The sequence below is a fragment of the Salmo salar genome, chromosome ssa02 (assembly GCF_905237065.1).
Source record: "Salmo salar chromosome ssa02, Ssal_v3.1, whole genome shotgun sequence".
NCBI classification, from domain to species: domain Eukaryota; kingdom Metazoa; phylum Chordata; class Actinopteri; order Salmoniformes; family Salmonidae; genus Salmo; species Salmo salar.
The window spans coordinates 1092501-1117500 of record NC_059443.1 but is presented as its reverse complement, the minus strand read 5'-3'; the positions used below and the strand labels follow the sequence as shown (position 1 = coordinate 1117500).

At 43.6% G+C, this 25000-nt stretch overlaps 1 protein-coding gene across 1 annotated transcript in view; it reads right to left on the bottom strand.

Annotated features, from left to right (window-relative positions):
* The window catches only part of LOC106592657 (CUB and sushi domain-containing protein 3), a 500234-nt gene that overhangs the window by 109044 nt on the left and 366190 nt on the right, over nucleotides 1-25000 (bottom strand). Inside the window, 4 exon segments of the mRNA XM_045696358.1 lie at nucleotides 2332-2505; nucleotides 4147-4320; nucleotides 5550-5744; nucleotides 9714-9899. Of these exon segments, the coding sequence (XP_045552314.1) occupies nucleotides 2332-2505; nucleotides 4147-4320; nucleotides 5550-5744; nucleotides 9714-9899 (729 nt within the window).

Sequence of the window (25000 nt, the reverse complement as noted above, 5' to 3'; positions counted from 1 at the left end):
ATAACAACATGTACAGACCAGTAGGGTAGATATAAAAGCATGTACAGACCAGTAGGGTAGATATAACAACATGTACAGACCAGTAGGGTAGATATAACAACATGTACAGACCAGTAGGGTAGATATAACAACATGTACAGACCAGTAGGATAGATATAACAACATGTACAGACCAGTAGGGTAGATATAACAACATGTACAGACCAGTAGGGTAGATATAACAGCATGTACAGACCAGTAGGGTAGATATAACAACATGTACAGACCAGTAGATATAACAACATGTACAGACCAGTAGGGTAGATATAACAACATGTACAGAAAAGTAGATATAACAACATGTACAGACCAGTAGGATAGATATAACAACATGTACAGACCAGTAGGATAGATATAACAACATGTACAGACCAGTAGGGTCGATATAACAACATGTACAGACCAGTAGGATAGATATAACAACATGTACAGACCAGTAGGATAGATATAACAACATGTACAGACCAGTAGGGTCGATATAACAACATGTACAGACCAGTAGGGTAGATATAACAACATGTACAGACCAGTAGGATAGATATAACAGCATGTACAGACCAGTAGGGTAGATATAACAACATGTACAGACCAGTAGATATAACAACATGTACAGACCAGTAGGGTCGATATAACAACATGTACAGACCAGTAGGGTCGATATAACAACATGTACAGACCAGTAGGATAGATATAACAACATGTACAGACCAGTAGGATAGATATAACAACATGTACAGACCAGTAGGGTAGATATAACAACATGTACAGACCAGTAGGGTAGATATAACAACATGTACAGACCAGTAGGGTAGATATAACAACATGTACAGACCAGTAGGGTAGATATAACAGCATGTACAGACCAGTAGGGTAGATATAACAACATGTACAGACCAGTAGGGTAGATATAACAACATGTACAGACCAGTAGGGTAGATATAACAACATGTACAGACCAGTAGGGTAGATATAACAACATGTACAGACCAGTAGATATAACAACATGTACAGACCAGTAGGGTAGATATAACAACATGTACAGACCAGTAGGATAGATATAACAACATGTACAGACCAGTAGGGTAGATATAACAACATGTACAGACCAGTAGGGTAGATATAACAACATGTACAGACCAGTAGGGTAGATATAACAACATGTACAGACCAGTAGGGTAGATATAACAACATGTACAGACCAGTAGGGTAGATATAACAGCATGCACAGACCAGTAGGGTAGATATAACAGCATGTACAGACCAGTAGGGTAGATATAACAACATGTACAGACCAGTAGGGTAGATATAACAACATGTACAGACCAGTAGGATAGATATAACAACATGTACAGACCAGTAGGATAGATATAACAACATGTACAGACCAGTAGGGTAGATATAACAACATGTACAGACCAGTAGATATAACAACATGTACAGACCAGTAGGGTCGATATAACAACATGTACAGACCAGTAGGGTAGATATAACAACATGTACAGACCAGTAGGGTAGATATAACAACATGTACAGACCAGTAGGGTAGATATAACAACATGTACAGACCAGTAGGGTAGATATAACAACATGTACAGACCAGTAGGGTAGATATAACAACATGTACAGACCAGTAGGGTAGATATAACAACATGTACAGACCAGTAGGGTAGATATAACAACATGTACAGACCAGTAGATATAACAACATGTACAGACCAGTAGGGTAGATATAACAACATGTACAGACCAGTAGGGTAGATATAACAACATGTACAGACCAGTAGGATAGATATAACAGCATGTACAGACCAGAGGGTAGATATAACAACATGTACAGACCAGTAGGGTAGATATAACAACATGTACAGACCAGTAGGGTAGATATAACAACATGTACAGACCAGTAGGGTAGATATAACAACATGTACAGACCAGTGGATAGATATAACAACATGTACAGACCAGTAGGATAGATATAACAACATGTACAGACCAGTAGGATAGATATAACAGCATGTACAGACCAGTAGGGTAGATATAACAACATGTACAGACCAGTAGGGTAGATATAACAACATGTACAGACCAGTAGGATAGATATAACAACATGTACAGACCAGTAGGGTAGATATAACAACATGTACAGACCAGTAGGATAGATATAACAACATGTACAGACCAGTAGGATAGATATAACAACATGTACAGACCAGTAGGGTAGATATAACAACATGTACAGACCAGTAGATATAACAACATGTACAGACCAGTCGAGTCGAGGTGAACACTTACAGACACAAAGCGGCAGCTGTCCGGACCAGAGGTGGTCTTGCTGGCAGATGCGTACTGAGGATCCTATGAGTCTGAAGCCTGGGTTACACTGGTAGACCACGGTGTCTCTGTAACCAAAGTTCTCCCCTATCGCCTGGCCGTTCACAATCTGCTCCGGGATACCACAGTGACCAGCTGGGGGGGGGGCAATCAATCAATCAATCAATCAATCAATCAATCAATCAATCAAATGTATTTAGCATATAGTCACTTTTACAACTATATTTACTACGACGTGCAAAGTTAAACACATGGGGCAAGTCTGAAATGGCATCCTGTTTATTAGTTTCTTATGAAGTCCACTACTCTAGTCAAAAGCAGTGCTTTGTATAGGGAATATGGAGTCACTTCAGACACAGTCATGTACCGTCAGACATCCAAGAAAGGAGAAAACAAGCAGTCTAGATATCCTCTATGTATCCTCTATGTATCCTCTATGTATCCTATATATATCCTATATATATCCTCTATGCATCCTCTACATATCCTCTACATATCCTCTATGTATTCTTTATATATCCTCTATGTATCCTCTATGTATCCTCTATGTATCCTCTATGTATCCTCTACGTATCCTCTACATATCCTCTACATATCCTCTACGTATCCTCTATGTATCCTCTATGTATCCTCTATGTATCCTCTACATATCCTCTATATATCCTCTACGTATCCTCTACGTATCCTCTATGTATCCTCTATGTATCCTCTATGTATCCTCTATGTATCCTCTATGTATCCTCTATGTATCCTCTACGTATCCTCTACATATCCTCTGTATATCCTCTATATATCCTCTACATATCCTCTACATATCCTCTATATATCCCCCATATATTATCTATGTATCCTCTATGTATCCTCTATGTATCCTCTATATATCCCCCATATATTATCTAAATATCCTCTATATATCTACTATATATTATCTTTATATTCTCTATATATCCTCTATAAATCTGATAAATATCCTCTATAAATTCTCTATATATTCTATATACACAGATTGTACAAAACATTAAGAACACCTGCTCTTTCCATAACAGCCTGACCAGGTGAATCCAGGTGAAAGCTATTATTCCTTATTGACGTCACTTGTTAAATCCACTTCAATCAGTGTAGATGAAGGGGAGGAGACAGGTAAAATAATAGTTTTCAAGCCTTGAGATAGTTGAGACATGGATTGTGTATGTGTGCCATGCTGAGGGTGAAAGGGCAAAAGAAAATATTGAAGTGCCTTTGAACGGGGTATGGTAGTAGGTGCCAGGTGCACCGGTTTGTGTCAAGAACTGCAACGCCGCTGGGTTTTTCACACTCAACAGTTTCCTGTGTGTATCAAGAAAGGTCCACCACCTAAAGGACATCCAGCCAACTTGACACAACTGTGGGAAGCATTGGAGTCAACATCCCTGTGGAACGCTTTCGACACCTTGTAGAGTCCATGACCCGACAACTTGAGGCTGTTCTGAAGGTGAAAAGGGGGTGCAGCTCAAGTTTAGGAAGGTGTTCTTAATGTTTTGTAAACTCAGTGTATATTCTCTATATATTCCTCAAGTACTGTCTGATACCATCACGCAGTATAATCACATGACCTCTAGCTACAATACATCTGCTTTAGTAGAAGCCTGTCTATCCCACTAAATAAATAGGAAAGGAAGGAAGGAGAATAGGACTTTCCCGGTCCCAGATATGTCTATGCTATCATGACAAGGAGTGGCAAGTAGTGGCATGATGACACAAACAGACTGGTACCCAGGCTAGAGTGGGAGTCCCTACCCAGGCATTGAGTCTCTATGCCGCTCCACAGTCCTGACAGCATGCACTCCCTCACGGTGGATCCCACCAGGATGTATCCAGGGTTGCAGCTGAAGATGGCCGACCCTCCAAAGGTAGTTTGAGTTCCAATCTTTCTCCCATTAGGAGGAGTGGGCAGCTCTCCACAGGAAATGACTGCAATAAGAAAGAGACAGACAGGTGAGACCAGAGAGAGAGAGAGAGAGAGAGAGAGAGAGAGAGAGACAGGGGAGAGCAGAGAGAGAGAGAGACAGGGGAGAGCAGAGAGAGAGAGAGACAGGGGAGAGCAGAGAGAGAGAGACAGGGGAGAGCAGAGAGAGAGACAGACAGGGGAGAGCAGAGAGAGAGAGAGAGAGCAGAGAGAGAGAGAGAGAGAGAGAGAAAGACAGGGGACAGCAGAGAGAGAGAGACAGGGGAGAGCAGAGAGAGAGACAGACAGGGGAGAGCAGAGAGAGAGACAGACAGGGGAGAGCAGAGAGAGAGAGAGACAGACAGGGGACAGCAGAGAGAGAGAGAGAGAGAGGGAGAGCAGAGAGTGAGAGAGACAGACAGGGGACAGCAGAGAGAGAGAGAGAGACAGGGGAGAGCAGAGAGAGAGAGACAGGGGAGAGCAGAGAGAGAGACAGACAGGGGACAGCAGAAGAGAGAGAGAGAGAGAGAGAGAGAGAGACAGGGGACAGCAGAGAGAGAGACAGACAGGGGACAGCGAGAGAGAGAGAGAGACAGGGGAGAGCAGAGAGTGAGAGAGACAGACAGGGGACAGCAGAGAGAGAGAGAGAGAGAGACAGGGGAGAGCAGAGAGTGAGAGAGACAGACAGGGGACAGCAGAGAGAGAGAGAGAGAGACAGGGGAGAGCAGAGAGAGAGAGACAGGGGAGAGCAGAGAGAGAGACAGACAGGGGACAGCAGAGAGAGAGAGAGAGAGAGAGAGAGAGAGAGACAGGGGACAGCAGAGAGAGAGACAGACAGGGGACAGCAGAGAGAGAGAGACAGTGGAGAGCATAGAGCAGAGGAGATAGTTGGCTTACTTCACGTCAACAGTAATTTATATCTTCCCCATTGACCTTAGTGAGATAAAACAGAACTCATTGACTATTTCACAGCTGGATAATTGTTCCCTTTTTGTTCAACACCTTAAATGTTCTAGTGGTGGTGCTCTGTATAGAGACGTCTTTTAAATCATTACTGAATGGTTCAATACTCATTCAATACTCTCACCACCCACACACACCACACACACACACACACACACACACCGTTTAAAGAGAAAACAATCTGAATCTATTCAAGACTCTCCTACAATAGTTCCCATGACAACATAGAGACATCTCTTCACAACGAAGACTTGATCAAGACTAGACCAGTGGTAAAAATGTCACCACCCACTTCTGCATCGAGGTCGTTCGTTCCTCCAGCTCCACGCCCCATTGGCCAAGCACTGGATGTGAGCGGGGCCGAGCCGGTAGTAACCCGGGTTACAGCTGAAGACCACCTTGGTTCTGAACTCATAGCTGGACCCGTTGACGATCGTCCACTTCCCGTGGTCCAGAGAGAAGGAGCCCAGACTGGGACATACCACCACTGTGGGACCACAAACACAAAGAAAAAAACAACATGTTAAAGCTACAGTCTGGGATTTGAAAACAAAAAACTTCAAACAGCAGCCCCCAACACTTCTTCTGGTGTAGAGCTGAGGGATGGAGCTAGGGGGCCATGTAACCAGTCAATATACCTCCACTGTAGGACCACAAACACAACAATAGTAAACTCATGGTCCAGGGAGAACGATCCCAGAATGGGGAATTCCACCATTGTGGGACAAGATAAATATTCAATCAATCACATCTATTATTCATATAAACAAAGTGTTTTTACAGTAACCCAGCGTTAGACCCCAAAACTCATTTCAAAGAATACAGCAAGAAACAGGAACACACATGATCATGTAAATATACGGACCCACTTCTATTGTTTAATGCTTTCATATCAGAGCACTGTGGGACCACAAACACAACAATAGAACATGAGTTTTGGTCAAATACTACGGCGACTCGTTGAGATGAGTGCGATGGAGAGAAGTTATGAGTTTAATCTCTTCCATTAGTCAGCACCTCACCAAAAGGGGGACAGTTTAATCTCTTCCATTAGTCAGCACCTCACCAAAAGGAGGACAGTTTAATCTATCTTCCATTAGTCAGCACCTCACCAAAAGGGGGACAGTTTAATCTATCTTCCATTAGTCAGCACCTCACCAAAAGGAGGACAGTTTAATCTATCTTCCATTAGTCAGCACCTCACCAAAAGGAGGACAGTTTAATCTATCTTCCATTAGTCAGCACCTCACCAAAAGGAGGACAGTTTAATCTCTTCCATTAGTCAGCACCTCACCAAAAGGGGGGACAGTTTAATCTCTTCCATTAGTCAGCACCTCACCAAAAGGAGGACAGTTTAATCTCTTCCATTAGTCAGCACCTCACCAAAAGGAGGACAGTTTAATCTCTTCCATTAGTCAGCACCTCACCAAAAGGAGGACAGTTTCATCTCTTCCATTAGTCAGCACCTCACCAAAAGGAGGACAGTTTCATCTATCTTCCATTAGTCAGCACCTCACCAAAAGGAGGACAGTTTAATCTATCTTCCATTAGTCAGCACCTCACCAAAAGGAGGACAGTTTAATCTATCTTCCATTAGTCAGCACCTCACCAAAAGGAGGACAGTTTAATCTCTTCCATTAGTCAGCACCTCACCAAAAGGAGGACAGTTTAATCTCTTCCATTAGTCAGCACCTCACCAAAAGGAGGACAGTTTAATCTCTTCCATTAGTCAGCACCTCACCAAAAGGGGGACAGTTTAATCTATCTTCCATTAGTCAGCACCTCACCAAAAGGAGGACAGTTTAATCTCTTCCATTAGTCAGCACCTCACCAAAAGGAGGACAGTTTAATCTCTTCCATTAGTCAGCACCTCACCAAAAGGAGGACAGTTTAATCTATCTTCCATTAGTCAGCACCTCACCAAAAGGAGGACAGTTTAATCTATCTTCCATTAGTCAGCACCTCACCAAAAGGAGGACAGTTTAATCTATCTTCCATTAGTCAGCACCTCACCAAAAGGAGGACAGTTTCATCTATCTTCCATTAGTCAGCACCTCACCAAAAGGAGGACAGTTTCATCTATCTTCCATTAGTCAGCACCTCACCAAAAGGAGGACAGTTTAATCTCTTCCATTAGTCAGCACCTCACCAAAAGGAGGACAGTTTAATCTCTTCCATTAGTCAGCACCTCACCAAAAGGAGGACAGTTTCATCTATCTTCCATTAGTCAGCACCTCACCAAAAGGAGGACAGTTTAATCTCTTCCATTAGTCAGCACCTCACCAAAAGGAGGACAGTTTAATCTCTTCCATTAGTCAGCACCTCACCAAAAGGAGGACAGTTTAATCTCTTCCATTAGTCAGCACCTCACCAAAAGGGGGACAATTTAATCTATCTTCCATTAGTCAGCACCTCACCAAAAGGAGGACAGTTTAATCTCTTCCATTAGTCAGCACCTCACCAAAAGGAGGACAGTTTAATCTCTTCCATTAGTCAGCACCTCACCAAAAGGAGGACAGTTTAATCTCTTCCATTAGTCAGCACCTCACCAAAAGGAGGACAGTTTAATCTATCTTCCATTAGTCAGCACTTCACCAAAAGGAGGACAGTTTAATCTATCTTCCATTAGTCAGCACCTCACCAAAAGGAGGACAGTTTAATCTCTTCCATTAGTCAGCACCTCACCAAAAGGGGGACAGTTTAATCTCTTCCATTAGTCAGCACTTCACCAAAAGGAGGACAGTTTAATATCTTCCATTAGTCAGCACTTCACCAAAAGGAGGACAGTTTAATCTATCTTCCATTAGTCAGCACCTCACCAAAAGGAGGACAGTTTAATCTATCTTCCATTAGTCAGCACCTCACCAAAAGGAGGACAGTTTAATCTCTTCCATTAGTCAGCACCTCACCAAAAGGGGGACAGTTTAATCTATCTTCCATTAGTCAGCACCTCACCAAAAGGGGGACAGTTTAATCTCTTCCATTAGGAAGCAGACAGACAGGCTGGTACTGCAGTGTACTGTACAGAGAGAAGGAAGCAGACAGACAGGCTGGTACTGCAAAGTGCATCTCTTGTCTTACCTGGGCAGCGGGGTATTTTGTTGTGGTTGCTCCATGAGTGTGTGTGTGTTAATCTCTTGTGTTACCTGGGCAGCGAGGTATTTTGTTGTGGTTGCTCCATGAGTGTGTGTGTGTTAATCTCTTGTGTTACCTGGGCAGCGGGGTATTTTGTTGTGGTTGCTCCATGAGTGTGTGTGTGTTAATCTCTTGTGTTACCTGGGCAGCGGGGTATTTTGTTGTGGTTGCTCCATGAGTGTGTGTGTGTTAATCTCTTGTGTTACCTGGGCAGCGGGGTATTTTGTTGTGGTTGCTCCATGAGTGTGTGTGTGTTAATCTCTTGTCTTACCTGGACAGCGAGGTATTTTGTTGTGGTTGCTCCATGAGTGTGTGTGTGTTAATCTCATCTCTTACCTGGACAGCGAGGTATTTTGTTGTGGTTGCTCCATGAGTGTGTGTGTGTTAATCTCATCTCTTACCTGGACAGCGGGGTATTTTGTTGTGGTTGCTCCATGAGTGTGTGTGTGTTAATCTCATCTCTTACCTGGACAGCGGGGTATTTTGTTGTGGTTGCTCCATGAGTGTGTGTGTGTTAATCTCATCTCTTACCTGGACAGCGAGGTATTTTGTTGTGGTTGCTCCATGAGTGTGTGTGTGTTAATCTCATCTCTTACCTGGACAGCGGGGTATTTTGTTGTGGTTGCTCCATGAGTGTGTGTGTGTTAATCTCATCTCTTACCTGGACAGCGAGGTATTTTGTTGTGGTTGCTCCATGAGTGTGTGTGTGTTAATCTCATCTCTTACCTGGGCAGCGAGGTATTTTGTTGTGGTTGCTCCATGAGTGTGTGTGTGTTAATCTCATCTCTTGTGTTACCTGGGCAGCAAGGTATTTTGTTGTGGTTGCTCCATGAGTGTGTGTGTGTTAATCTCATCTCTTGTGTTACCTGGGCAGCGGGGTATTTTGTTGTGGTTGCTCCATGAGTGTGTGTGTGTTAATCTCTTGTCTTACCTGGACAGCGGGGTATTTTGTTGTGGTTGCTCCATGAGTGTGTGTGTGTTAATCTCTTGTCTTACCTGGGCAGCGAGGTATTTTGTTGTGGTTGCTCCATGAGTGTGTGTGTGTTAATCTCATCTCTTACCTGGACAGCGGGGTATTTTGTTGTGGTTGCTCCATGAGTGTGTGTGTGTTAATCTCATCTCTTACCTGGGCAGCGAGGTATTTTGTTGTGGTTGCTCCATGAGTGTGTGTGTGTTAATCTCTTGTCTTACCTGGGCAGCGAGGTATTTTGTTGTGGTTGCTCCATGAGTGTGTGTGTGTTAATCTCATCTCTTACCTGGGCAGCGAGGTATTTTGTTGTGGTTGCTCCATGAGTGTGTGTGTGTTAATCTCTTGTCTTACCTGGACAGCGGGGTATTTTGTTGTGGTTGCTCCATGTGCCATCAGGCTGGCAGACGGTGGTGGTGAGGTCCTTGGAGGAGAGCCTGAAGCCGTTGTTGCAGAAGTAGGTTAAACGTGTACCAACGGAGTAATCAACAGCCTGCACACCTCCATTCAGGGGCGCAGTGGGCGCTCCACACGACACGGCTGGGGGGGGGTAGGGGGAGAAACACAGACACGGGGAGAAACATGAGGCAGGCATCTGCACCACACACACACACACACACACACACGCGAATACAGACACACACACACACACACACACACTACACACACACGCGAATACAGACACACACACACACACACACACGCGAATACAGACACACACACACACACACACAGGCAAATACACAGACACACACACACACACACACACAGGCACACACACTACACACTACACACACACACACACACTACACACTACACACACACACACACACACACACACACACACACACACACACATAGGCGAATACACAGACACACACACACACACACACACACACACACACAGACAGACACACACACACACAAATACACAGACACACACAGGCACATACAGACACACACAGACACAGACAAAGGAGACACACAGAGTGAGCGTGCATCAAGGATTTTTCCAGGCGCTGAGCAGCCGGGAGGAGACGGAAGAGCAAAGTGATTAGATACGGTGGAGAGAAACGTTTATCATCACAGACAAGATGGAGAAACATCAACATCCTCTCTGTGAACGACTGGGATACACACACACACACACACACACACACACACACACACACACACACACACACACACACACACACACACACACACACACACACACACACACACACACACACACACACACACACACACACACATATATCACAGTTAAATATGGGATAGCTTACTGTCATACACACATCACAGTTAAATATGGGATAGATTACTGACTGGTACAGTGAATCAGATTACTGTCATACACACATCACAGTTAAATATGGGATAGATTCCCCATGAACTGACTGGTACAGTGAATCAGATTACTGTCATACACACATCACAGTTAAATATGGGATAGATTACTGATTGGTACAGTGAATCAGATTACTGTCATACACACATCACAGTTAAATATGGGATAGATTACACATGAACTGATTGGTACAGTGAATCAGATTACTGTCATACACACATCACAGTTAAATATGGGATAGATTACTGACTGGTACAGTGAATCAGATTACAGTCATACACACATCACAGTTAAATGGAGCTAAGAGCAATAAACTGTAGCCATTACATTGAGACAAATGTCCTGCGAAATCAGACAGCCAGTATTGATGGATATTTGTGACGTTAATCTTCCGTTATTTAAAGCATTTCACGGAGGTGCCATAACGTCACTCTCCACAGAACATTAGTGACACTTCAAAGAATAAAAGATCTACAGTCCCAATTTAGTCCAATTAGAGCAGGTGTTCTCAACCGCCTTGGGTGCGGGGGGACCTCTTCTATGATAATAAATTCATCCGGTTATTACCCTTATTGAATAATCAGAACACAACTTGACTGAGATAAAATAACATACAAAGAGTTTTACTAGAACTCTGGCAGTGAATGGTTGGACAAACCATGTCCCGGACACTGGGGAAGGAACGTTTTAAAGGCCCATCTAATGGCATCGAAGAGAGCATTTTTTTTCTTCAGTTTTCCACCTAATTTCCTGCAATTCTACATATTTTGTCATGGGGGGTAGAGAGATTTTTTGTTGTTGTTGTTGCAACTTGAAAGCTAATATTCTGCAATTGTACACATTTTGCCATGAGGTAGAGAGCAAAACTTTGTCGTTTTAAAGCCTCAATGCAAATCATATCCAATTTTATTTGTCACACGCGCCGAATACAACAGGTGTAGGTAGACCTTACCGTGAAATGCTTACTTACAAGCTGTCACGTGTGCTCCCTCTCTGGTCTCCAGGTCACCAGGCTTCTCGTTACGGCGCACACCTGTCACCATCGTTACGCGCATCAGCGCATTATGACACATCACCTGGACTCCATCACCTCCCTGATTACCTGCCCTGTATATATGTCACTCCCTTTGGTTCCTTCCCCAGGAGTCATTGTTTCTGTTTCTGTGTCATGTCGGTGTTTCTTGTTTTGTATTATGTTTCGTTTATTTATTAAAACACTCACTCTCTGAACTTGCTTCCTGACTCTCAGCGCACATCGTTACAGAATGACGCCTCACCAAAGGGAAGCATCAGGGGGTGTTTTTTTGTTTTTTTTTTGTTTTGGAGATGATGTCGGGTCCGGGTGTCAGAACCGGAGCTACCTGGGAGGCCTCAGCCGGTTTGACGGGTTCCCCTGCCTCGGCTGGCTCGACGGGTTCCCCTGCCTCAGCTGGCTCGACAGGCTGCCATGCCTCAGCTGGCTCGACAGGCTGCCATGCCTCAGCGGGATCGACAGGCTGCCATGCCTCAGCGGGATCGACAGGCTGCCATGCCTCAGCTGGCTCGACAGGCTGCCATGCCTCAGCGGGATCGACAGGCTGCCATGCCTCAGCGGGATCGACAGGCTGCCATGCCTCAGCGGGATCGACAGGCTGCCATGCCTCAGCTGGCTCGACAGGCTGCCATGCCTCAGCTGGCTCGATAGGCTCCGCTGCCTCAGCTGGTGAACAGGTTCCCGTGCCTCGACCGAGGCAACCGGGGAGGTCTCGGCCGGCTCATAAGGCTCTCATTCCTCAGCCGGGTTCGTCAGGTTTCTGCGCCTCAGCGGAGGCGACCGGCCCGCTCCTGATCCCCGGGATCGTCCCTGTGGTTGGCGTCCTGCGGCTGGAGCCGAACACGCCGGGGGAGGGGGTACTGTCACGTATGCTCTCTCTCCGGTGCTCTAGGTCGCCATGCTCCCGCGCCTCAGCTGGATCGACAGGTTCCCGCGCCTCAGCTGGATCGACAGGTTCCCGCGCCTCAGCTGGATCGACAGGTTCCCGCGCCTCAGCGCTTTACAGTCAGATGCCGAGCAGTTGCCATACAAGGCGGTGATGCAACCGCCTTGTATGCTCTCGATGGTGCAGCTGAAAAACCTTTTGAGGATCTGGGGACCTATCTACTGTGACATTAGGGTTATAGCCATGTTAATGTATCATCATAGAGCAGTATCTCAGACTCAACACATCTAAACTCCCAGATATCTCAGACTCAACCCATCTAAACTCCCAGATACCTCAGACTCAACCCATCTAAACTCCCAGATATCTCAGACTCAACCCATCTAAACTCCCAGATACCTGAGACTCAACACATCTAAACTCCCAGATATCTCAGACTCAACCCATCTAAACTCCCAGATACCTCAGACTCAACCCATCTAAACTCCCAGATACCTCAGGCTCAACCCATCTAAACTCCCAGATATCTCAGACTCAACCCATCTAAATTCCCAGATACCTCAGACTCAACACATCTAAACTCCCAGATTCCTGAGGCTCAAATGAAAAACAATTTTATTTGTCACATGCGCTGAATACAACCTTACTGTGAAATGCTTACTTAAAAGCCCTTAACCAACAATTAAGTTCAAGAAATATAATTAATAAAATACTTACAAAATAAAGAATCAATCAAAAAGTAACATACATTTACATAACAATAACGAGGCTATGTACAGGGGGTACTGGTACTGAGTCAATGTGCAGGGTTACAGGTTAGTCGAGGTCATTTGTAAAGTGACCATGCATAGATAATAAACAGCGAGTAGCAGCAGTGTAAAAACAAAGGGGGGGGTCAAATAGTCTGGGTGACCATTTGATTAATTGTTCAGCAGTCTTATGGCTTGGGGGGTAGAAGCTGTTAACTTCTTTGGGATAGGGGGCAGTATTTTCACGACCGGATAAAAAAACGTACCCGAATTAATCTGGTTACTACTCCTGCCCAGAAACTAGAATATGCATATAATTAGTAGATTTGGATAGAAAACACTCTAAAGTTTCTAAAACTGTTTGAATGGTGTCTGTGAGTATAATAGAACTCATATGGCAGGCCAAAACCTGAGAAGATTCCATACAGGAAGTGCCCTGTCTGACAATTTGTTGTCCTTCTGTTGCATCTCTATCAAAAATACAGCATCTGTGCTGTAACGTGACATTTTCTAAGGTTTCCATTGGCTCTCTAAAGCCGCCAGAAAGTGGAATGGGGTGTCTGCTGTCTCTGGGCAAAGAACAGCAGCAGAATTTGTGAGTGGTCAGCCTGGGGACAGTGAGACTGGAGATGCGCGGTCACGAGAATTCTCAATTTTTTCTTTCAGCCTTTGAATGAATACAAGCGTTGCCCGGTTGGAATATTGTCGCTATTTAACGAGAGAAATCGCGTAAAAATTGATTTTAAACAGCGTTTGACATGCTTCGAAGTACGGTAATGGAATATTTAGAAATCTTTTGTCACGAAATGCGCCCGCGCGTCACCCTTCGGATAGTGACCTGAACGCACAAACAAAACGGAGCTATTTGAATATAACTATGGATTATTTTGGACCAAACCAACATTTGTTATTGAAGTAGCAGTCCTGGGAGTGCATTCTGACGAAGACAACAAAAGGTAATGAAACTTTTATAATAGTAAAGCTGATATTGGTGAGTGCTAAACTTGCCGGGTGTCTAAATAGCTAGCCCGTGATGCCTGGGCTATGTACTTAGAATATTGCAAAATGTGCTTTCACCAAAAAGCTATTTTAAAATCGGACATATCGAGTGCATAGAGGAGGTCTGTATCTATAATTCTTAAAATAATTGTTATGCTTTTTGTGAACGTTTATCGTGAGTAATTTAGTAAAATGTTAGCGAATTCCCCGGAAGTTTGCGGGGGGTATGCTAGTTCTGAACGTCACATGCTAATGTAAAAAGCTGGTTTTTGATATAAATATGAACTTGATTGAACAAAACATGCATGTATTGTATAACATAATGTCCTAGGGTTGTCATCTGATGAAGATCATAAAAGGTTAGTGCTGCATTTAGCTGTCTTCTGGGTTTTTGTGACATTATATGCTAGCTTGAAAAATGGGTGTCTGATTATTTCTGGCTTGGTACTCTGCTGACATAATCTAATGTTTTGCTTTCGTTGTAAAGCCTTTTTGAAATCGGACAGTGTGGTTAGATAAAGGAGAGTCTTATCTTTAAAATGCTGTGAAATAGTCATATGTTTGAGAGGAGTTTGTATTTCGCGCCACGCCCATCATTGGATATTGGAGCAGGTGTTCCGCTAGCGGAACGTCTAGATGTAAGTTAATCAGAGAGGCACCAAAGAGACCAAAGATAACCCTGAAGGAGCTGCAAAGCTCCACAGCGGAGATTGGAGTATCTGTCCATAGGACCACTTTAAGCTGTACACTCCACAGAGCTGGGCTTTACGGAAGAGTCGCCAGAAAAAAAGCCATTGCTAGAGGAAAAACATAAGCAACCACGTTTGGTGTTCACCAAAAGGCATGTGGGAGACTCCCCAAACATATGGATGAAGGTACTCTGGTCAGACGAGATTAAAATGTAGCTTTTTGGCCAACAAGGAAAACAGTATTTCTGGCGCAAACCCAGCACCTCTCATCACCCCGAGAGCACCATCCCCGCAGTGAAGCATGGTGGTGGCAGCATCATGTTGTGGGGATGTTTTTCATCGGCAGGGACTGGGAAACTGGTCAGAGTCGAAGGAATGATGGATGGTGCTAAATACAGGGGAATTATTGAGGGGAAACCTGTTTCAGTCTTCCAGAGATTTGAGACTGGGACGGAGGTTCACCTTCCAGCAGAACAATGACCCTAAGCATACTGCTAAAGCAACACTCTAATGGTTTAAGGGGAAACATTTAAATGTCTTGGAATGGCCTAGTCAAAGCCCAGACCTCAATCCAATTGAGAATCTGTGGTATGACTTAAAGATTGCTGTACACCAGCAGAACCCATCTAACTTGAATGAGCTGGAGCAGTTTTGCCTTGAAGAATGGCCAAAAATCCCAGTGGCTAGATGTGCCAAACTTATAGAGACATACCCCAAGAGACTTGCAGCTGTAATGGCTGCAAAAGGTGGCTCTACAAAGTATTGACTTTGGGGGGGGATAGTTATGCACGCTCAAGTTTTCTTTTTTTTGTCTTATTTCTTGTTTGTTTCACAATAAAAAATATTTTGCATCTTCAAAGAGGTGTTGTGTAAATCAAATGATACGAACTGCCGAAAAATTCATTTTCATTCCAGGTTGTAAGGCAACAACATAGGAAAAATACCAAGGAAGGTGAATACTTTCGCAAGCCACTGTATTGAGATCTGCCTGCAATACATCTGTGGAACCCACTCTGAGAACCCCTGAACTAGAGGGACACAATATGAGCAAATAAAGTACAAAGAATGTAAATAAACACCATTTCTAACATCTCAATACATCTAAATGGTATGATTAACAGCCACAGGCCACGCTAGAGAGATGCTCTTACTAATCAGGGACCTAAAAACAGCAATTATGTCTGATTCACTGGCAGCTACAGGCGGATTGTTACACAAGACTGGATTTGGAGAAGAGGGGAGGAGAGGAGAGAACAGAAGAGGCGAGGAGAGAACAGAAGAGGGGGCGAGAGAACAGAAGAGGGGAGAGGAGAGGAGGGGAGTAGAGAACAGAAGAGGTGGAGAGAGAACAGAAGAGGGGAGGAGAGAACAGAAGATGGGAGGAGAGAACAGAAGAGGCTAGGAGAGAACAGAAGAAGGAGAGAACAAAAGAGGGGAGGACAGAACAGAGAAAGAAGAGCAGAGAAAGGAAAAGTAAGAAGAACAGAGAATATATAAGATGCATCTCTTCCTTCTTCTGCTTTCTCTGACACACTGAGGCCAGTGAAGAGGAGACCTGTGTTTGGTTAGCAAAGCAACAGAGCAACAGAGCCATATCTGTGTTTGGGAGATTATCAGGATCAATTAGACCGGAGTCTGGGAGCCAAAGTCTGGGAGCCAGGCCATGATGCAAGGCTTTGGACAGTAATACAAGCACCTTAATCACTCTGATTTTCAACTGGGAGCCAATGAAGAGAAAATAAAACAACTGATAAAAGTATATTCTACTACTCTCTCACCTCACCTTTAAATAAAGGTATATTCTACTACTCTATCACCTCATTTTAAATATCAGAGCAGCTTACAGATCACTGCACCTGTACATAGCCCATCTATAATTTAGCCCAAACAACTACCCTCTTCCCCTACTGTATTTATTTATTTTGCTCCTTTGCACCCCATTATTTCTATTTCTACTTTGCACTTTCTTCCACTACAAATCTACCATTCCAGTGTTTTACTTGCTATATTGCATTTACTTTGCCACCATGGCATTTTTTTGCCTTTACCTCCCTTATCTCACCTCATTTGCTCACATTGTATATAGACTTCTTTTTCTACTGTATTATTGACTGTATGTTTGTTTTACTCAATGTGTAACTCTGTGTTGTTGTATGTTGGTTAAAAAAAGGTGAAATATATATATATTTTTTAAATAAAGTTATATTCTACTACTCTATAACCTCACTTTTAAATAAAGGTATATTCTACTACTCTATCACCTCACTTTTAAATAAAGGTATATTCTACTATTCTCACCTCACTTTTAAATAAAGGTATATTCTACTACTATCACCTCACCTTTAAATAAAGGTATATTCTACTACTATCACCTCACCTTTAAATAAAGGTATATTCTACTACTCTATCACCTCACTTAAAAAAAATGATTTTTCTGCTACTCTATCACCTCACATTTAAATAAAGGTATATTCTACTACTCTGTCACCTCACCTTTAAATACAGGTATATTCTACTACTCTATCACCTCACATTTAAATACAGGTATTAGTTGCCATCCTAGTAATTTAAATCTGTGACTGGTTGCACTTCCTTCTACAAAGCCTTCTTCATTCCTGAACTAGCTAGTTAATAGATGCAAGGCAATTACCAGTTACTAGGTAGTTACTATGTCATTAATAGTTAATAGGTAATTAGTTACTAGTTAGTTAATACTTACTAGCTAATTACTAGTTACTAGGCAGTTAATAGTAATTACTAGTTAATCTGTATATAATAGTTACTAGGTAATTACTAGCTACTAGGTAGTTCATAATTACTAGGTAATTGCTAGTTAAATGTAATTGCTAGTTACTTGGTAGTTAATAGTGACTAGGTAATTACTAGCTACTAGGTAGTCAATAGTGACTAGGTCATTACTAGTTACTAGGTAGTTAATAGTGACTGGGTAATTACTCGTTCATAGGTAATTACTAGCTACTAGGTAGTTCATAGTTACCAGATAATGACTAGTTGCTAGGCAACTACTAGGTAATAACTGTGTCGAAGAATTACATGGAAATGAATTGGATAGACGGTTCATGAAGAGCTAATTAACAAGTACTTACGGGGTGTAATTTCCCACAGCTCTGTCTTGCTAAAACACTACGCCATTAGAGATAATGATTTAGAGGAAATAAATCATTTTTAGTGTTTACGTTGTCGTTCTTTTCAGACGACCCGATCACAGAGAGATACCTTTCCCGAATGATCCCCTCGTTCTGGTAGTAATTATGATCAAGTAATGTATGTAGTGGCATTATGTAGTTGTTCATATGGTTCCATTGACGTACACTACAACTGTTTCATAGCAGAGAGAATTCATCATTTAGGTTACACTGCCATTATATTCACCTATAGATTAATTAATGGAAATGATTTAGGTTACACTACCATTATATTCACCTATAGATTAATTCATGGTTATGATTTAGGTTACACTGCCATTATATTCACTTACAGATGTGACATAAAGTACAAGGTATTTTGTTCCTCCCACGTTCCACCTGATTACACAGTGTTGTTTAACGCCTAATAGCCTCTTCTCTATGATATCTACCATTAAAACAGCTTTAGATAGCAATAACACACACCATCTAGCTTTTTGATTCTCTGTTTTAGGACACCTGGGGGCGTTAGAAACAACATGGACCACCACCATTACATTCACCTATATAGTAAAATAGAGTAGAGTAGAGTAGAAGAGAGTAGAGTAGAATAGAGTATAGTATAGTAAAATAGAGTAGAGTAGAAGAGAGTAGAGTAGAGTAGAGTAGAGTAGAGTAGAGTAGAGTATAATAGAGTAGAGTATAGTAGAGTATAGTAGAGTAGAGTAGAATAGAGTATAGTATAGTAAAATAGAGTAGAGTAGAGTAGAAGAGAGTAGAGTAGAATAGAGTAGAGTAGAGTAGAAGAGAGTAGAGTAGAATAGAGTATAGTAGAGTATAATAGAGTAGAGTAGAGTATAACAGAGAAGAGTAGAGTAGAGTAGAGTAGAAGAGAGTAGAGTAGAAGAGAGTAGAGTAGAATAGGGTATAGTAGAGTAGAGTAGAGTATAATAGAGTATAGTAGAGTAGAGTAGAATAGAGTAGAGTAGAGTAGAGTAGAATAGAGTATAGTAGAGTAGAGTAGAATAGAGTAGAGTAGAGTAGAGTAGAAAAGAGTATAGTAGAGTAGAGTAGAGTATAATAGAGTATAGTAGAGTAGAATAGAGTAGAGTAGGATAGAGTAGAGTAGAATAGAGTAGAGTAGAGTAGAATAGAGTAGAGTACAGTAGAGTAGAACTTCATTGATGCCAACCTGGTAAATTGTTTGATCACCACAATCATCAGCAATGATTAGACAGACAACGATCCTAAACACATTATAAAAACACACTACTTAAAGACACCTGCACCCTAGGAACAACAAGGGAAAGACAACCACCATGTCTAGTTACCACCATAGGAACAACAAGGGAAAGACAACCACCATGTCTAGTTACCACCCTAGGAACAACAAGGGAAAGACAACCACCATGTCTAGTTACCACCCTAGGAACAACAAGAGAAAGACAACCACCATGTCTAGTTACCACCCTAGGAACAACAAGGGAAAGACAACCACCATGTCTAGTTACCACCTTAGGAACAACAAGGGAAAGACAACCACCATGTCTAGTTACCACCCTAGGAACAACAAGGGAAAGACAACCACCATGTCTAGTTACCACCGTAGGAACAACAAGGGAAAGACAACCACCATGTCTAGTTACCACCCTAGGAACAACAAGGGAAAGACAACCACCATGTCTAGTTACCACCCTAGGAACAACAAGAGAAAGACAACCACCATGTCTAGTTACCACCCTAGGAACAACAAGGGAAAGACAACCACCATGTCTAGTTACCACCCTAGGAACAACAAGGGAAAGACAACCACCATGTCTAGTTACCACCCTAGGAACAACAAGGGAAAGACAACCACCATGTCTAGTTACCACCCTAGGAACAACAAGGGAAAGACAACCACCATGTCTAGTTACCACCCTAGGAACAACAAGGGAAAGACAACCACCATGTCTAGTTACCACCCTAGGAACAACAAGGGAAAGACAACCACCATGTCTAGTTACCACCCTAGGAACAACAAGGGAAAGACAACCACCATGTCTAGTTACCACCGTAGGAACAACAAGGGAAAGACAACCACCATGTCTAGTTACCACCCTAGGAACAACAAGGGAAAGACAACCACCATGTCTAGTTACCACCCTAGGAACAACAAGGGAAAGACAACCACCATGTCTAGTTACCACCCTAGGAACAACAAGAGAAAGACAACCACCATGTCTAGTTACCACCCTAGGAACAACAAGGGAAAGACAACCACCATGTCTAGTTACCACCCTAGGAACAACAAGGGAAAGACAACCACCATGTCTAGTTACCACCCTAGGAACAACAAGGGAAAGACAACCACCATGTCTAGTTACCACCCTAGGAACAACAAGGGAAAGACAACCACCATGTCTAGTTACCACCCTAGGAACAACAAGGGAAAGACAACCACCATGTCTAGTTACCACCCTAGGAACAACAAGAGAAAGACAACCACCATGTCTAGTTACCACCCTAGGAACAACAAGGGAAAGACAACCACCATGTCTAGTTACCACCCTAGGAACAACAAGGGAAAGACAACCACCATGTCTAGTTACCACCGTAGGAACAACAAGGGAAAGACAACCACCATGTCTAGTTACCACCCTAGGAACAACAAGGGAAAGACAACCACCATGTCTAGTTACCACCCTAGGAACAACAAGGGAAAGACAACCACCATGTCTAGTTACCACCCTAGGAACAACAAGAGAAAGACAACCACCATGTCTAGTTACCACCCTAGGAACAACAAGGGAAAGACAACCACCATGTCTAGTTACCACCCTAGGAACAACAAGGGAAAGACAACCACCATGTCTAGTTACCACCCTAGGAACAACAAGAGAAAGACAACCACCATGTCTAGTTACCACCCTAGGAACAACAAGGGAAAGACAACCACCATGTCTAGTTACCACCCTAGGAACAACAAGGGAAAGACAACCACCATGTCTAGTTACCACCCTAGGAACAACAAGAGAAAGACAACCACCATGTCTAGTTACCACCCTAGGAACAACAAGGGAAAGACAACCACCATGTCTAGTTACCACCCTAGGAACAACAAGGGAATGACAACCACCATGTCTAGTTACCACCCTAGGAACAACAAGGGAAAGACAACCACCATGTCTAGTTACCACCCTAGGAACAACAAGGGAAAGACAACCACCATGTCTAGTTACCACCCTAGGAACAACAAGAGAAAGACAACCACCATGTCTAGTTACCACCCTAGGAACAACAAGGGAAAGACAACCACCATGTCTAGTTACCACCCTAGGAACAACAAGGGAAAGACAACCACCATGTCTAGTTACCACCCTAGGAACAACAAGGGAAAGACAACCACCATGTCTAGTTACCACCCTAGGAACAACAAGAGAAAGACAACCACCATGTCTAGTTACCACCCTAGGAACAACAAGGGAAAGACAACCACCATGTCTAGTTACCACCTTAGGAACAACAAGGGAAAGACAACCACCATGTCTAGTTACCACCCTAGGAACAACAAGAGAAAGACAACCACCATGTCTAGTTACCACCCTAGGAACAACAAGGGAAAGACAACCACCATGTCTAGTTACCACCCTAGGAACAACAAGAGAAAGACAACCACCATGTCTAGTTACCACCCTAGGAACAACAAGGGAAAGACAACCACCATGTCTAGTTACCACCCTAGGAACAACAAGGGAAAGACAACCACCATGTCTAGTTACCACCCTAGGAACAACAAGGGAAAGACAACCACCATGTCTAGTTACCACCGTAGGAACAACAAGGGAAAGACAACCACCATGTCTAGTTACCACCCTAGGAACAACAAGGGAAAGACAACCACCATGTCTAGTTACCACCCTAGGAACAACAAGGGAAAGACAACCACCATGTCTAGTTACCACCCTAGGAACAACAAGGGAAAGACAACCACCATGTCTAGTTACCACCCTAGGAACAACAAGGGAAAGACAACCACCATGTCTAGTTACCACCGTAGGAACAACAAGGGAAAGACAACCACCATGTCTAGTTACCACCCTAGGAACAACAAGGGAAAGACAACCACCATGTCTAGTTACCACCGTAGGAACAACAAGAGAAAGTGATGTGTTAGAGTCTAGTTACCACCTTCGGAGCTCATTTGGTTGTGGGTGACTAGACTAGCATTGTGACAGTTATATCCCAGGTTACGCTACATGATCTTTAGCGGTAGTAACATATAATCACAGCTTCAGCATAATGGATCTTGTCTGTGTTAGTTGAACAGACCGTGGTGTTAACGCTGCAGTGCTTCAGGACGGGGAAGAACAGAATGACATGACACCTTCTACAATGTGTGGTTCCCGGGTAACAAAGAACCCAATTAGGTGAACGGAACACAACAACGCTGTTACGGAACCGACACAGGAAAAAAATGGGTTCCGTGCCGAATGGCACCCTATTCCCTATTTAGTGCACTACTTTTGACCAGGGCCCATAGGAAGTAGTGCACTATCTACAGGGAATAGGGGTGCCATTTGGGAGGCACACACTGTCCACAGACTGCATGGTAATCAGGAAGGAAGTTAGCTAGCCAGAGTCATCTAAAGGAGGTGGAATTGACAGAACAAAAGACGATTGATTTCTGTTCTGTTTCTACTTGGCAGAACATTCTCCTCAATCAGAAGTTCAGCTACTGACATGGGGCTGAAGAGAGACCGGCATACACGACTAGCTACTCTCTGTTATAGGGGCTGAAGAGAGACCGGCATACACGACTAACTACTCTCTGTTATAGGGGCTGAAGAGAGACCGGCATACACTACTAACTACTCTCTGTTATAGGGGCTGAAGAGAGACCGGCATACACGACTAGCTACTCTCTGTTATAGGGGCTGTAGAGAGACCGGTATACACGACTAACTACTCTCTGTTATAGGGGCTGAAGAGAGACCGGCATACACGACTAACTACTCTCTGTTATAGGGGCTGAAGAGAGACCGGTATACACGACTAACTACTCTCTGTTATAGGGGCTGAAGAGAGACCGGCATACACGACTAGCTACTCTCTGTTATAGGGGCTGAAGAGAGACCGGCATACACGACTAGCTACTCTCTGTTATAGGGGCTGAAGAGAGACCGGCATACACGACTAGCTACTCTCTGTTATAGGGGCTGAAGAGAGACCGGCATACACGACTAGCTACTCTCTGTTATAGGGGCTGAAGAGAGACCGGCATACACTACTAACTACTCTCTGTTATAGGGGCTGAAGAGAGACCGGCATACACGACTAGCTACTCTCTGTTATAGGGGCTGAAGAGAGACCGGCATACACTACTAACTACTCTCTGTTATAGGGGCTGAAGAGAGACCGGCATACACGACTAGCTACTCTCTGTTATAGGGGCTGAAGAAAGACCGGCATACACTACTAACTACTCTCTGTTATAGGGGCTGAAGAGAGACCGGCATACACTACTAACTACTCTCTGTTATAGGGGCTGTAGAGAGACCGGCATACACGACTAACTACTCTCTGTTATAGGGGCTGAAGAGAGACCGTCATACACGACTAACTACTCTCTGTTATAGGGGCTGAAGAGAGACCGGCATACACTACTAACTACTCTCTGTTATAGGGGCTGTAGAGAGACCGGCATACACGATTAACTACTCTCTGTTATAGGGGCTGAAGAGAGACCGTCATACACGACTAACTACTCTCTGTTATAGGGGCTGAAGAGAGACCGGCATACACTACTAACTACTCTCTGTTATAGGGGCTGAAGAGAGACCGGTATACACGACTAACTACTCTCTGTTATAGGGGCTGAAGAGAGACCGGCATACACGACAAGCTACTCTCTGTTATAGGGGCTGAAGAGAGACCGGCATACACTACTAACTACTCTCTGTTATAGGGGCTGAAGAGAGACCGGCATACACGACTAGCTACTCTCTGTTATAGGGGCTGAAGAGAGACCGGCATACACTACTAACTACTCTCTGTTATAGGGGCTGAAGAGAGACCGGCATACACTACTAACTACTCTCTGTTATAGGGGCTGTAGAGAGACCGGCATACACGACTAACTACTCTCTGTTATAGGGGCTGAAGAGAGACCGTCATACACGACTAACTACTCTCTGTTATAGGGGCTGAAGAGAGACCGGCATACACTACTAACTACTCTCTGTTATAGGGGCTGTAGAGAGACCGGCATACACGATTAACTACTCTCTGTTATAGGGGCTGAAGAGAGACCGTCATACACGACTAACTACTCTCTGTTATAGGGGCTGAAGAGAGACCGGCATACACTACTAACTACTCTCTGTTATAGGGGCTGAAGAGAGACCGTCATACACGACTAACTACTCTCTGTTATAGGGGCTGAAGAGAGACCGGCATACACGACTAACTACTCTCTGTTATAGGGGCTGTAGAGAGACCGGCATACACTACTAACTACTCTCTGTTATAGGGGCTGAAGAGAGACCGGTATACACTACTAACTACTCTCTGTTATAGGGGCTGAAGAGAGACCGGCATACACGACTAACTACTCTCTGTTATAGGGGCTGTAGAGAGACCGGCATACACTACTAACTACTCTCTGTTATAGGGGCTGAAGAGAGACCGGTATACACTACTAACTACTCTCTGTTATAGGGGCTGAAGAGAGACCGGCATACACGACTAACTACTCTCTGTTATAGGGGCTGTAGAGAGACCGGCATACACGACTAACTACTCTCTGTTAT